This window comes from Chelon labrosus (genome assembly GCF_963514085.1).
Source record: "Chelon labrosus genome assembly, chromosome: 12".
NCBI classification, from domain to species: domain Eukaryota; kingdom Metazoa; phylum Chordata; class Actinopteri; order Mugiliformes; family Mugilidae; genus Chelon; species Chelon labrosus.
The window spans coordinates 12,712,248-12,725,352 of NC_140345.1; the positions used below are offsets into that span (position 1 = coordinate 12,712,248).

At 41.0% G+C, this 13,105-nt stretch overlaps 1 protein-coding gene across 1 annotated transcript in view; it reads left to right on the plus strand.

Moving 5' to 3' along the window:
• LOC311496400 (dynein axonemal heavy chain 11) overlaps positions 1–13,105 on the plus strand; it is a 35,374-nt gene that overhangs the window by 20,219 nt on the left and 2,050 nt on the right. Inside the window, exons 55-76 of the mRNA XM_084556257.1 lie at positions 412–573; positions 2,076–2,309; positions 2,454–2,600; positions 2,727–2,840; positions 2,936–3,079; positions 3,686–3,868; positions 3,988–4,089; positions 4,198–4,332; positions 5,487–5,660; positions 5,790–6,025; positions 6,157–6,279; positions 8,345–8,549; positions 8,681–8,845; positions 9,025–9,165; positions 9,404–9,574; positions 10,002–10,124; positions 10,227–10,420; positions 10,498–10,646; positions 10,719–10,846; positions 11,234–11,461; positions 11,566–11,757; positions 12,752–12,889. Coding sequence (XP_084412383.1) covers positions 412–573; positions 2,076–2,309; positions 2,454–2,600; positions 2,727–2,840; positions 2,936–3,079; positions 3,686–3,868; positions 3,988–4,089; positions 4,198–4,332; positions 5,487–5,660; positions 5,790–6,025; positions 6,157–6,279; positions 8,345–8,549; positions 8,681–8,845; positions 9,025–9,165; positions 9,404–9,574; positions 10,002–10,124; positions 10,227–10,420; positions 10,498–10,646; positions 10,719–10,846; positions 11,234–11,461; positions 11,566–11,757; positions 12,752–12,889 — 3,588 coding nt within the window. The remainder of the gene's footprint in view (positions 1–411; positions 574–2,075; positions 2,310–2,453; positions 2,601–2,726; positions 2,841–2,935; positions 3,080–3,685; positions 3,869–3,987; positions 4,090–4,197; positions 4,333–5,486; positions 5,661–5,789; positions 6,026–6,156; positions 6,280–8,344; positions 8,550–8,680; positions 8,846–9,024; positions 9,166–9,403; positions 9,575–10,001; positions 10,125–10,226; positions 10,421–10,497; positions 10,647–10,718; positions 10,847–11,233; positions 11,462–11,565; positions 11,758–12,751; positions 12,890–13,105) is intronic.

The window sequence follows — 13,105 nt, forward strand, 5'->3', positions numbered from 1 at the left end:
CTTACACATAGTACACTAGCATTTTTGAGCAAGGAAATTAAAAGCACAGCCTCTGTAAATTACTAAACGTACAGTATTTCACAAGCTGAATTAACTAAGCCAGACAAACTAGGGGTTGAAGGGAAAGAAATTAATTTCTCGATGCACACGTATGTCATCCGGCTAGTCTTTGCGCCAGGGCCTCTGGTAGCGTCACCGTCTGGTCTAGCCAACAGGGAATATGGCTGCTGTCCACATGCCAAGGTGATGAAAGTGGGGTTGCACGAGGTTGCCAGTTATGGGTTTCCCTTTTGGAGACACTTTGACATCTATGACCTATGATCTTGATTATTCTTTGTGCATTTGACAGTGTATCATGTCAGGCCTTTTTGTATGTGTATTACTTGGGTGACTGGTCTTTCTTCTTCGTAGGTGGTACTTTGTTTGTCTCCTGTGGGTAGTGCCCTGCGTGTTAGGGCCCGCCAATTTCCAGCCATCGTCAACTGCACAACCATTGACTGGTTTCACCCCTGGACCACTGATTCTCTGCAGTCAGTCAGCTACAGGTTCATCCAAGAGATTGAAGGCATTGAGGTCAGGACTGAACCCAATCTCACCATCTCTCACACACAGTAAATTTCTGTGCCACTGTTTGTGTCTGATTCATGCAGTATTACTGAAAAATTAGTAATCAAAGAATCATATATAGGTGGTAGAGTATCTTGCTAAGGTTTGTCATGTACCTTGATATTCCAGACCGGTTTAGACTTTAATGAACGCCTTGTAATTACTGCAGTGCAGCTGGATTAACTTTTCCGTAGATCCTTCATCATTAGATATCTGCTTAGGTTCTGACAAATTGCTGAACACATGCCCGGAGACTCACAGTGAGTGCAGGCATATCATTGTTTTCCATCATAGCAGTGGAACGATCACAACCCAGAATCATTTATGTTAATGAGAGAAGAGTGATTAAGCACATAACGACCCTCTAAGGTGGCACAGCTGTCACAACCAGCAAGTGTCATCACATATGTGAACATGTGCCAGACTATTACTTTCCACTGTTTGTGTGTGTGTGTGGTGTATGTGTGTATGTGTGTGTACATCTGTCCATGTGAGGATGTCGTGCTTAGAACGTGAAGTATGAAACATGTGAAAAGTAGTCGAAGCAACTTCAACACTATCAGTTAAAAGAAAAAAAGGATTAATTAATGACTGTAGCTGCAGCTGTAGTAGATTATAATTCAAACATGGACATAACAATTAAGTTGGAGAAATAGAAGGTACACAGTAGATAATTAAATTATATAAAATTTAAAGTTTAAATTTAAAATTTTGTAAAGTTAGTTTAAATGAATCTGCATTTAACACAATATTATAAAAAGCAATACAGTGAGCCATTCTATGCCATTAATGAGTGTTTATTCTAATAAAGAGGCAGGAGTTCAAGAAATGAAATGATCATTTATTTAAAGTTAGGAATGCGCAACTTGCTAATAGTTGTCACAGAAGGCCAATCAATGAGCTTCTTTCGCATCTTACAGCATGCTTTGTCAAAATGCGTTATGTCAGATCTTAATTAATAATGATTTTTTTTTTTTCCTACTGGCTCTATGATCATTAACAATGGCTTTTTGTGAGTTATGGTCAGGTTTGATCGTTGTATTCTCCGCTCATTTGTTTTTGCTTTAATTGATCGCTAACTGCATGATTAATGGAGGCTGTGTGTCGTTGTGCTGCATGTGATGAATATCCAGTTGGAATGTAGTACCACAGCTGCTGTAGAGTGTTTTGAAAGTTGGAGGGCACCAGATATAATGTAAACAGTATGCATGTTTTACAAGCTGCGTGTCAGTGGTCTAAACACATGATTTTCACAGAGGTTTCAAAGCATAATCATTCCTGCTAGCCGCACCTAAATTTCAGATTGAGTAAGTCAGGGCCAGGCAAGTAAGATGGCAAAACTTGGAGATGAATTCAAAATTTATGAAGATAATATTTCAGTTCCCATCAGGTTGGGGATGTTAAACTCCACTCAATTCAGCTCTGCGTGTTCGCCCCTCTCCCCCCCCCTTGTCTGCTTATTTTTACAGCCTGCCGTCCAGGAATCCATCAGTCTTTTCATGGCCTACGTTCACACCAGTGTCAACCAGGCAAGTGAAAAATACCAGCGCAATGAGAAGCGGTACAATTACACCACCCCCAAGAGCTTTCTCCAGCAAATCACCCTGTACAGAAACCTTCTGGAGAAGAGCCGGGCTCAGCTTCAGCATAAGATGAAACGGCTTGACAGCGGCCTTCAGAAACTCCAAACCACTGCTGCTCAGGTAAATGTCTATCCTGTAGGGGGATAATATTAGGGTTTGAAGAAGGTTGTGGTAGACAAATTAAGGATAGTATTAGTGCTTAATTTGGGGGATTTTCTGTGACATTTATTAGAAATTGAAGTATGTGTCATAATGTTTTGTCAGGTTGAAGATCTAAAAGCCAAACTGGCATCCCAAGAAGCTGAGCTGACCTTTAAAAACCGGAATATTGAAGCTCTAATTACAAAGATTGGACTGCAGACTGAGAAGGTTAGCAACAAGAGAGAGGCTGCGGATGCTGAGGCACAAAAGGTGAAACATCCCATCATGTACAGTGTTGGCTTTCATTTTTTTGGTGTCCTGCTCTAAATAACATACTGCTATCACATCACATCACTAAATCTCCTGATTTAGTTTGTTTTGTTTGCATTTTTACAGGTTGCTGTCATCCAGGCAGAAATTGCTGTCAAACAGAAGGATTGTGAAAGTGACCTAGCCAAGGCAGAGCCGTCACTAACAGCTGCCACAGCCGCACTGGACACCCTCAATAAGGTGCTTCCTTTTATCAAACTAAATAAATTCCCGTTAAACCTGCAGTCTTTCTGAATACTGTATATAATTACATATTGCTATATCATTCTTTTCAGGTGAATCTCACTGAGCTGAAGGCCTTTCCAAACCCTCCAGCAGCAGTAATTAACGTAGCAGCAGCTGTGATGGTCCTGCTAGCCCCCCGTGGTCGAGTGCCTAAGGATCGGAGCTGGAAGGCGGCGCGGGCCTTCATGGGCAAGGTTAAGCTGTCACCATGTCAATCACATCTGCCTGATTAATGTCAATCTAATTTGTGAGTGGGCCTTGACCCTGGCCCTGCCCAGCATCTCTGCAGTGCTCACATTACAGCTGGATGGCTCTATGAATATGCTCACTCACTGGTGGAGCAAGTGTGTTGACCTGTTTCCCTGCTTCTTCCTGCGGTTAATGCAAGTGTGGCCGTAAAACGATGTGTTTTGTGTGCAGAATCTGGTGGTCAGTCCACAAACACATTTAGCATTCTGGGTTGTAATATTTTTCGACTGGTTTATTAGATTAATTTACAAGTTAAGGCAAGGCTTGTTATACTGGATAGGAAGGACCACATGAAGCTAAAAACCTTAATTTCACTGCTATCCATTTGCAGGAGTGCAACAGGTAAATAAAAGCAAAGAATTTAAAATACAGTTTTTTTGAGAGCTAAAGCATTTTACATTCCACATGATGCATTTTATTATATCAAAAAATATGTAAACATGATGTTTTGATACATTAGATGTCCTGTAATCAAATATAGGGATGCTTATTAGCCCCAAGTGCAGTGCATGTGCTAATGTCTTACCTGTATTTGTCTTTATGTGTGTCAGGTGGATGATTTCCTGCAGACCCTGGTCTCATATGACAAGGAGCACATCCCTGAGTCCTGCCTGACTGTGGTGAAACAAGAATATCTGAGAAACCCAGACTTCCACCCAGATCTAGTTTGGACCAAATCCACAGCTGCAGCTGGTCTTTGTGCCTGGACTATTAATATCGTCAGATACTACGAGGTCAAGGATTGCTGTCAAATAAGTTGTAATTATAATAAATGTTGTGGTTGTTAATGTTGAGGTTTTCTCTTCATTAAATAGCTTTTTTTTTTTCATAAAGTGTGTCTTTTATTTAGCAGATTTATTGTGAGGTCATTCCAAAAAGGCGTGCATTATCACAAGCTAATGCAGAACTAGAAACGGCAACAGCCAAACTGTTGGCAGTTCAAAAGAAACTGGCAGTGAGTGCGATGTTATTATTACGCTTCCATTTCAAATCATTCCATTTAAAAGCTAGACTTTCTTAATGGTGTCTAATTTGCATTGCTTCCTTTGTTTTGTTTCTCCAGGACCTTGATGCCAGCCTCCAGAGCCTAACAGCTCAGTTTGAAAAGGCTACAACTGAGAAAATCAGTTGTCAGGAGGAGGTGACGCGTACCACCCAGACCATAGAGCTGGCCAACCGACTCGTCAAGGGCTTAGTGGTAAAAGAGGAGATATAGAGGAGTTTTGTGGTGTCATTGGGGCAGACCTGGCATAAAAGTAGCTGTCAATTTGCTGGCGGCATGCATGGAGAGGTGCTGATAATCGAATTGCTTCAGTAATCTGGACGAGAAGTTGTTATGTCCTGGCAGGATGGCCTGACAGTTGTGTGAGCAGATCAGACGAGGGGAGATTTTTTACAGCCTGGCCCAGCAGCATACTGGGGACTTGTGAGACAGGTAGAGAGGGCTGGACCACAGAAAACGCATGGCTGCACTGGGCAACTGGCTGGCTGAGCAGTTCCCAAATTGAGAAAGGAAGAGAGATGACGAGAAGGCTACACTAACTCTGCCCTCTGTCTGTGCAGTAGATAGCTTTTGTGTGTGTTTGTATTTTCTGAGTTTTACCAAACTGAGTGTCAATCTGACTGTATCAAATATAAAAGTTGAATGCAGCATATTTCTATAGTAAGTTGAATATTATTTTCATCTCTTTTGCATTCCTGCACACACCTTCTTTGGGAACATGGATCTTAATTTTTATGGATGCTAACATGAAATAGTGGCCATTTTGCAAGTTCGACTTTTTTATTCCAGCAAATAAATGTGGTTTGCATGGAACAGCTTGGCTTTTAAGCATATCAAGATAAATGTTTTGTCTTTATGGCATTGACCTGGAAGCAATAGTGTACAGACTAATAAATCAGGCCGTCTATATTTAATCATTAACTTACCTCAAAGCCTCAACAGCTGTTGGAAATTAACAATGTCTCACCCCAGACTGAGTGATATTACAGGCAATCCATAATACATTAGAGTAAAATTATAGTGATTTTTAACTGTCGGAGAATTTATTATGTGACATATTCTAGATCCACTGCCCCTTGTAAGAAAATGCCATGCATGATTTATTGTTGTAGGCTGTCACAGTCCTAGTATTGAAGGTTCAAATTAATGCTAAATTGATGCTGAATGAATCTGCAGCCAAACTTCCAGATCTATTGTAGTGGAACTGCAGTTGTATGCTCCACTGTGCACGATCTGAGTTTATACAGTACCCAACATTTCATTCTTGGTTTGAATGACCTGCATTCTCTTTAGTTTTTTTTCTGTGTATTTTTAAAGTGTTGTTGAAGCCTGGTGTTTGTCTGTTACAGTCAGAGAAGGAGCGCTGGTCCCAGGCTGTTGTCCAGTATGAAAATCAACAGAAAACCCTGTGTGGCGATGTCCTCCTCACTTCAGCGTTTGTCTCTTACATGGGTTACTTCACCAGCCAATATCGTGTGGAGCTTTTTAACCATGCGTGGATTCCTTTCCTTCGGTCTCTGAAGGTAATATCAATTCTGCAACAATCATTTTAATATATTGAAGAGTAAAATCTTTCTTTTTACAGCCACAGCAGAGTCTGTGAGCTGGAGTGCACTGCAACTAGAGGGACATTCTTCCTGTTTCTGTTCCAGGTCTCTGTACCCCTGACAGACGGCCTGGATCCAATAGTCATGCTTACAGATGATGCCACTGTCGCTGCCTGGCATAACCAGGGCTTGCCAAATGATAGGATGTCTACTGAAAACGCAGCCATCCTGACCACCAGTGAGCGTTGGCCGCTCATCATCGACCCACAGCAGCAGGGCCTCAAGTGGATCAGTAACCGCCTAGGGGCAGAGTTGAGGGTGGTGCAGCTTGGACAGAAAGGGTGAGAAGGTTCATTATTGTCAGTTTGCGATCACTGTGGCTTGTTTTAACGTGTAAGGGAGTATCTTATACCTTAAAAATGTGCACTCCCAGCCACATTTAATTTTCATGTTTCCTTTATCTTTTGTTTAGGTATCTAGATATGATTGAAGAAGCTCTTGTCAGTGGTGAAACAGTCCTGATTGAGAATCTGCCAGAAAAGATAGACCCAATCCTGGAGCCACTACTAAGCAGAAAAACTACTAAAAGAGGAAGGTTAGTACTGAAACAGCAACATTGCTTTTACATTTTGGAGCTTTGAAAGATCAAGGGAGAAACACACATAGATGAAACATTGAACAACTGTAGCGATAGTTAATACGTTATTTTGTATAATCCACTTAGCACTGGATTGTTGCACATCAAAAACATTTTAAATCAATGCATGGTTTTTATACCCCTCTTCGTACACAAATCGATATGTCCACAACTTGTCCCAATGTGTCTGTGGTGTGAGACAATAGGGGCAGATTTGCCAGATGGTTGAATTTCACTGAGCTTTCGAAACACCAGCAAGACATGACTGAATGCATTACTATTGCCCACTCTTTAGATTAAAAATGAATTTGCGGCGCATGTTCTGAATCCCTGAGGCCAACATATTGATCAGCCCCTCAACGCGGGTGATAGATGTATATTTGTGTGTTCATATTCTTTAGGTGTGATGAATATTGAACAGCTGAGCCGCAGCTGAGCCGCAGCCTAAAAGCTGAATTGAGGGCAGTCATGGTTATGTATAAGGACGCCTGACTCTCTCAGAAAGCTGGCTGTAGCACACTAAATTCAGTGGTCCTCCATCATTATGGAAGACTCAATTCGTCTTCGATAATTTCACAACACTGATACGTGTTTTGTTGTCATTCGTCTGCATTCCTCAGAATAATACTGCTGAGTGTGCTTTACCATCACCAAGATCATTTATTGCACCTTGACCATCTTTAGTAATAGTAATATTATGTGTTGTTCATTTATGAATAAAGTTCCTTGGAATTTAATATTTATTATTAAAGTATACATGCCATCCAAACTTGGAACATGTTTGGAATTTCAAATACAGTGTAATCCACTTCACTAATAAAATAGTGCGACCAAAAAATAGCTGCTATGAGATATGCTTCAGTAACCAATTACTCTGAAAAAGAGAAATCCGGTAAATCCCATAAACGGGACAACCACCAGCAGAATAAATAGAAAATATCACATATTGACATTCTGCTTTGATTTCCTCCTCAGAAATGTTTACATCTTTCTTGCTCTGATCTATGTATGACCATGAATATTGAGTATCATGGTGCATGTTCATTGAGCCTCTTTTGAAGTCCCGTCTGTCCGGACATAACAATTTATCATAGTAAATCTGATTATAAGTTTATCCCTTGTAGATGACCCACACACTTGTTTCTATCGATGATTAATACAACCTGCTGGGGCAGCCGTGATGGATCTGGTAGGGCTCCACAGCTGAAGTTCATTAATAATTGGAATGTTGTAGAGTGTGAAGTAATGAATACTAATTATTCCTTTCATGGCTGACGGAAGACTACAAGCCAATCCATCAGCAAGGACTTTAATTTGGTGGAGTAATGGTTCTATCAATAGTACATTAATTCTGGCTTGTGAAGATATAGAGTTGAACCAGACCCAGGCCATGAGGAACCTGTGCCATAAAAATTGGGGCCTTCCCTGACATCCAGGGGGTAATTAGAGATAAATGAAAAGCCACCAGGTTCGTCAAGCCAGTGCTAATTTAATTGAAATGCAGGAACAGATAAATATTGGCTGGTGTGGTGTTAATCTTTCATATTTATTCAAGAATCCTTTTGTACAGTAGCATGAGTGACATTTGGAGTCAAGCTGAAGTTGCAGTGAGAGGAGTGGGATGGCGAGGATGCTCAGATGCTCAGATGCAGAAGCAGCGCTGCCGCTCAGATAATCATCATCATCTTCATTTTTAAATCCCCTGCATTGTTCTTTGAAATTAATGTTTTACAATTTTTTCAATTCAGCACTTTGAAACTTCCTGTAATAACTTACAGATGAGAGCCAAAATATTTAACTTACCCGTTATATTGACTTTTAAATTTATTTGTTTTTTGTCGTCAGGCAGAAATATTGAGCGGTGATGTCATTTGCAAACAATAAATCATAAATTTGTTTTACTCATATAATATCATGAATAATGTTATTATTTATGTGTGATTTGTGATTTGTCTTTTATGAAAGTAACAACAGAGCAATTAAGTCAATACTTAATAAAATAAATTGCCTTTCTGTTATGCAGATACATTCATATTGGGGGAAAGGAGTGTGAATACAACAGCAACTTCCAACTCATTCTTCACACCAAGTTGGCTAATCCACACTTCCCTCCTGAGCTCCAGGCTCAGACCACCCTCATCAACTTCACGGTGACTCCTGTGGGCCTTGAGGAACAGTTGCTGGGACAAGTAGTGTCCTGGGAGAGGCCTGACCTGGAGGGCCTAAAGGTAAACACATGAATAGTTTGTAAAAGTTGTAGACAGGTGGTTTTACAGCAAAGCATTTAGTCTACATGAAAGACCTTAGACCTAAAACCAAACAGAAGAAATAATGTATTGTTATGTGTACGTGTCCCAAGATGCAGCTGACCACACAGCAGAACCACTTCAAGATTGAGCTCAAGAGGTTTGAAGATGACCTGCTGAGTCGCCTCTCTGCAGCCCATGGTAATTTTCTGGGTGATATTTCCCTGGTGGAGCAACTTGAGAACACCAAGACTACTGCTGCTCATATTCACAGCAAGGTAACGTTATTACACTGAGTGTGTTCTGTGTTTTTTTTTTAGTCATACAATAACAAGTGCCTCATTATATTGCACTAGCTGTAAATGTGTAGTTGTGTAGTTAGGAATATGTGTAATGAGAAGGTTTTGGAGCATGACTGAGAGCCTAATAGCTCATTTTGTGCAATTGGAACACACAGGTGTTGGAGACCAGAGAGAACGAGACAAAGATCAACGAGGCTCGAGAACTATACCGCCCAGCAGCTGAGAGAGCGTCACTCCTATTCTTCATCATCAATGACCTCAGCAAGATTAACCCCATGTACCAATTTTCTCTCAAGGTGAAACCTTTACCCCTGAAGAGCTCTCAGAGGACACAGATCGTTTAGTGAAGTGTATCAGTGTTTTACAGTGCTTCTCTTTTAGGCATCACTCTATGTACAAATGAGCTTAACTATGTCCCTCCATGTGCCACATGTTCTGTGTCATTGTTTTGGCTTTCAATCCAGTGCAACTCAGGGTCATGGCTACATGCATGTATACCTTATCATGACTGTCCACTTTCTGGTTGTGTTCCAGACCTTTAACTCCGTGTTTAACAAAGCAATGGAGCGTGCTGAATGGGACGAGGATGTGAGAACCAGAGTGAACACCCTCACCGGTGCCATCACCTATTCTGTATTCCTCTACACCAGCCAGGGCCTGTTTGAGAGAGACAAGTTAACCTTCTTGTCACACACTGCCTTCCAGGTGAGGGAGTCAGGACCGCCTCAAAGGTGGGGCCTGCTGTCATCCTCATCAATCAAAGTACTTTTCTGCCCCCACATTAACTTCAATTAAAAGCAGTCAGCAATACCATACGCTGCTATTGATTACCTCTCACACCCTTGCTCCATGGCTGCTGTTCAGACAGTTGGTTCTGACAAGGGGGTTGGTTCTGATGGCATAATGCAATTATCTGTCATTGCGCCAACTGTTTTCATCTTAGGAATTGCGCTGCTCTGAAGGCTGTCCTTCATGTGGCTGTTTCACATTCAGAAGCACTTTTTCAGCCTGTCGAAGTTTACCCACTTCCTCCACCAGAGTTTTCTTGCTGTTTTCCGTTGTTGTGGAAATGATTGAAAAGAAATCAATACCACACAGATCATTACAAACTGCTCTTGGTACTTCCCCTCAGATTCTGCTCAAGCAGGGCCTGATTGATGCCCAGGAATTCAACTTCCTACTGCACTTCCCGGTGGAGGCCAGCACAGTTAGTCCGGTGTCTTTCCTATCTCCACATGCCTGGGGTGCCATAAAGGTAAGGCATAGGCCATTAACACACTCTATGATGTGTAACATGTGAAAGTGCATTCCTCTGCTAAGGGAGGCAATAATATCAGTGTTTGTTATTTTGTTATAGAGAATTTCTACAATGGAGGACTTCAGTGGACTGGACAGGGACATGGAGAGCTCACCAAAAAGATGGAGGAAGATCGTTGAGTCCAGTTGTCCTGAAAGGGAAAGGCTTCCCCAGGACTGGAAGAGTAAGAATTCCCTTCAGAAGCTCATCATCTTGAGAGCACTCCGCCCTGATAGGATGACCTACACACTAAGGTGAGAAAATATCCAGAGTACATTTCAGTTAGTAATTTCTGTACATCACTAAGCCTTTTGACAATGTTTCCTCGCAGGAAATTTGTGGAGGAAAGCATGGGAAGCAATTATGTGCAGGCTGCAAAACTGGAATTTGAAAAGTTGTACGAGGACAGTGGTCCCTCGACACCTGTGTTCTTCATTCTTTCCCCTGGAGTGGATCCACTCAGAGATGTAGAGAAACTAGGTAAAACTCGGTTACTTAACAGCTTTTGTATTATTTGTTGGAATAAATTTTCTAAATGTTCTTTCTGTGCAGGTTTAAAACTGGGATTTTCCATTGATCACGGAACTTTACACAACGTGTCCCTGGGACAGGGGCAGGAGGAAGTAGCTGAGAGGGTTCTTAGGAATGCCTCTAAACAGGGACACTGGGTCATTTTACAGGTAGAAGCTGCTGGTATTCACTGACTAGGGTACTGTAGTGACTTCTGGCTGCTCTCACAGTCTGCCCGTGATGCACCTAATGATATTATCTCACCCCCTTGAGCAAGGGAAATAAACTCAATTTGGTTCAATAAAAGCCATAATTGGCTACATCAGCTCCATAAATGGCTCCTTTAGGGAGAAGCCCGTAGCTAAGTGAATCAGTGAAGGTTTTTGTTTTACTAATTGAGTAAAAAGAGAGACAAGCATGACATGTACATATCAATTTTATTTTATAAGATAAGATAATCCTTTAATTTATCCCACAGTGGGGATATTATACTATAACTTTTAGATCAGTTGGCTCATAGTTTGGTGTTATTTTTTTTTGATCTGTTTGGTGTCCAGAATGTACACCTGGTGGCTCGCTGGCTGCCCTCTCTGGATGCTCTTCTGGAGACGGCAGCAGTGGAGAGTCATCCCAGCTATCGGGTTTTCATCACTGGGGAACCAGCACCGAGCCCTGAGCAGCATGTAATCCCCAGAGGCATGTTGGAGAATGCCATCAAAATCACAAATGAGCCACCCACTGGCATGAATGCCAGTTTGCATGCAGCCCTCAACAACTTCAGTCAGGTGAGCTAAAAAAAATTACTTAAAAACAAAGTATTTAATTCATTTTCTGCTATAGTTTTGACAGTAGCATTCACTGCAATCTGTGTATCTTCTTTCCCTTTCAGGACACTCTGGATATGTGTTCCAGAGAACAAGAGTTCAACTCGATGTTCTTCTCCCTCTGCTTCTTTCATGCCTGTGTCACAGAGCGCCGTAAATTTGGCCCGCAGGGGTGGAACCACAACTACCCCTTCAGCACAGGAGACCTCACCATCTCAGCCAATGTGCTGTACAACTACTTGGAGGCCAACACTAAAGTATTTTTACCACTATTTTTTAAAAGCTATTTTCATTTTTAATTTATATTCTCCCAATATTTTAGCAAAACTTTTAATTTGTTTCTACGACTACCTCCGTAGCTGTGTAAATTTATAATGATAATGGTATTTGCAGTGGCATTATTGTCAGGCAGGGATGTTGAATTATTACTCAGTGTCTCCAATTACTTATTGAAATCTTTTGTTCCACTGTTATTTGTGAAAAATGCTCATTCCCATTTTCCCCCCACATTTCTTTTCTTTTAAGTATGAACATGCAACCTATAATTTAGCTTTATTTCACAGAGACAAAAAATCTATTCTTGGGGCGCTGCACCCCTCACGACTCCTAATGCATTTCTCTTAGAACTCCTATTACTGTGGTCATAAACAATTATGTCTTCTAGGTATTCTGCCCTCCAAAAACGAATGTCCTTCATTATGTTAACCAAACAGTAACCTGTATGTGCGTATACAGAGAATTCATTAGGAGGGCAATGAAGCGTTATCCTAAATGTAATTACATGCAGCCAATGTGACAGTTCACAACGCTACATAAGTGATCACTGCAATTAGAGCTGATGAAGGAAGCAATTTGCAAAACAATACAGGTACAAATGATTGTGAACCTACAGCTTTTGTAATTTGTTATGTATCACAGGTTCTTTTCTTCCTCCTTCACCCTCACGGATCATAGTCTCCCGCTGAGGAAAAGACTCTTCTGTCATACATTCGATCAGTGTGTGTAAAGAAACATAATTTTGTTATATTAATTATTATAGAGCTTACATGGGAATGGATCATATAGGGACTGCTGGAGGCTTTAAAGGAGGAATGGCAAAATCAGAACAGTTGTTTCTTTAGCTGTGCAAAAAGTTTTAAAAGACAATTCTGAAAGCTCTAATGATAAATAGAAAATAATTCCAATAACCTTTCAGTCTTTGTAGAGTTTACAGTACTTGCACTATTTCTTTGATTTTGTCTACAAACTAAGTCTCTATTGTCCATGCAGGTGCCTTGGGAAGACTTGTGTTATCTTTTTGGTGAGATCATGTATGGAGGACACATTACTGATGACTGGGACAGAAGACTGTGTAAGACCTATCTGCAAGAATTCATGCATCCAAAAATGGTAAGTTAGGTAGGTGATGTTACCTGGTGAGAAAAATCTTTTTGTTTGGTGTCTGGTCTCTTACGTTTGAAGATTTTAACAATCTCTCTCCATTCATTTGGGTGCAGTTTGATAATGGTAAATTTTACAACGACAAATAGTATATAAGTTCCAGTTCTTTGTGTTGTTGTCAAGGTAAAGGGTGCCCTCTTGGGATGCAAAACTAAACTGCAATTT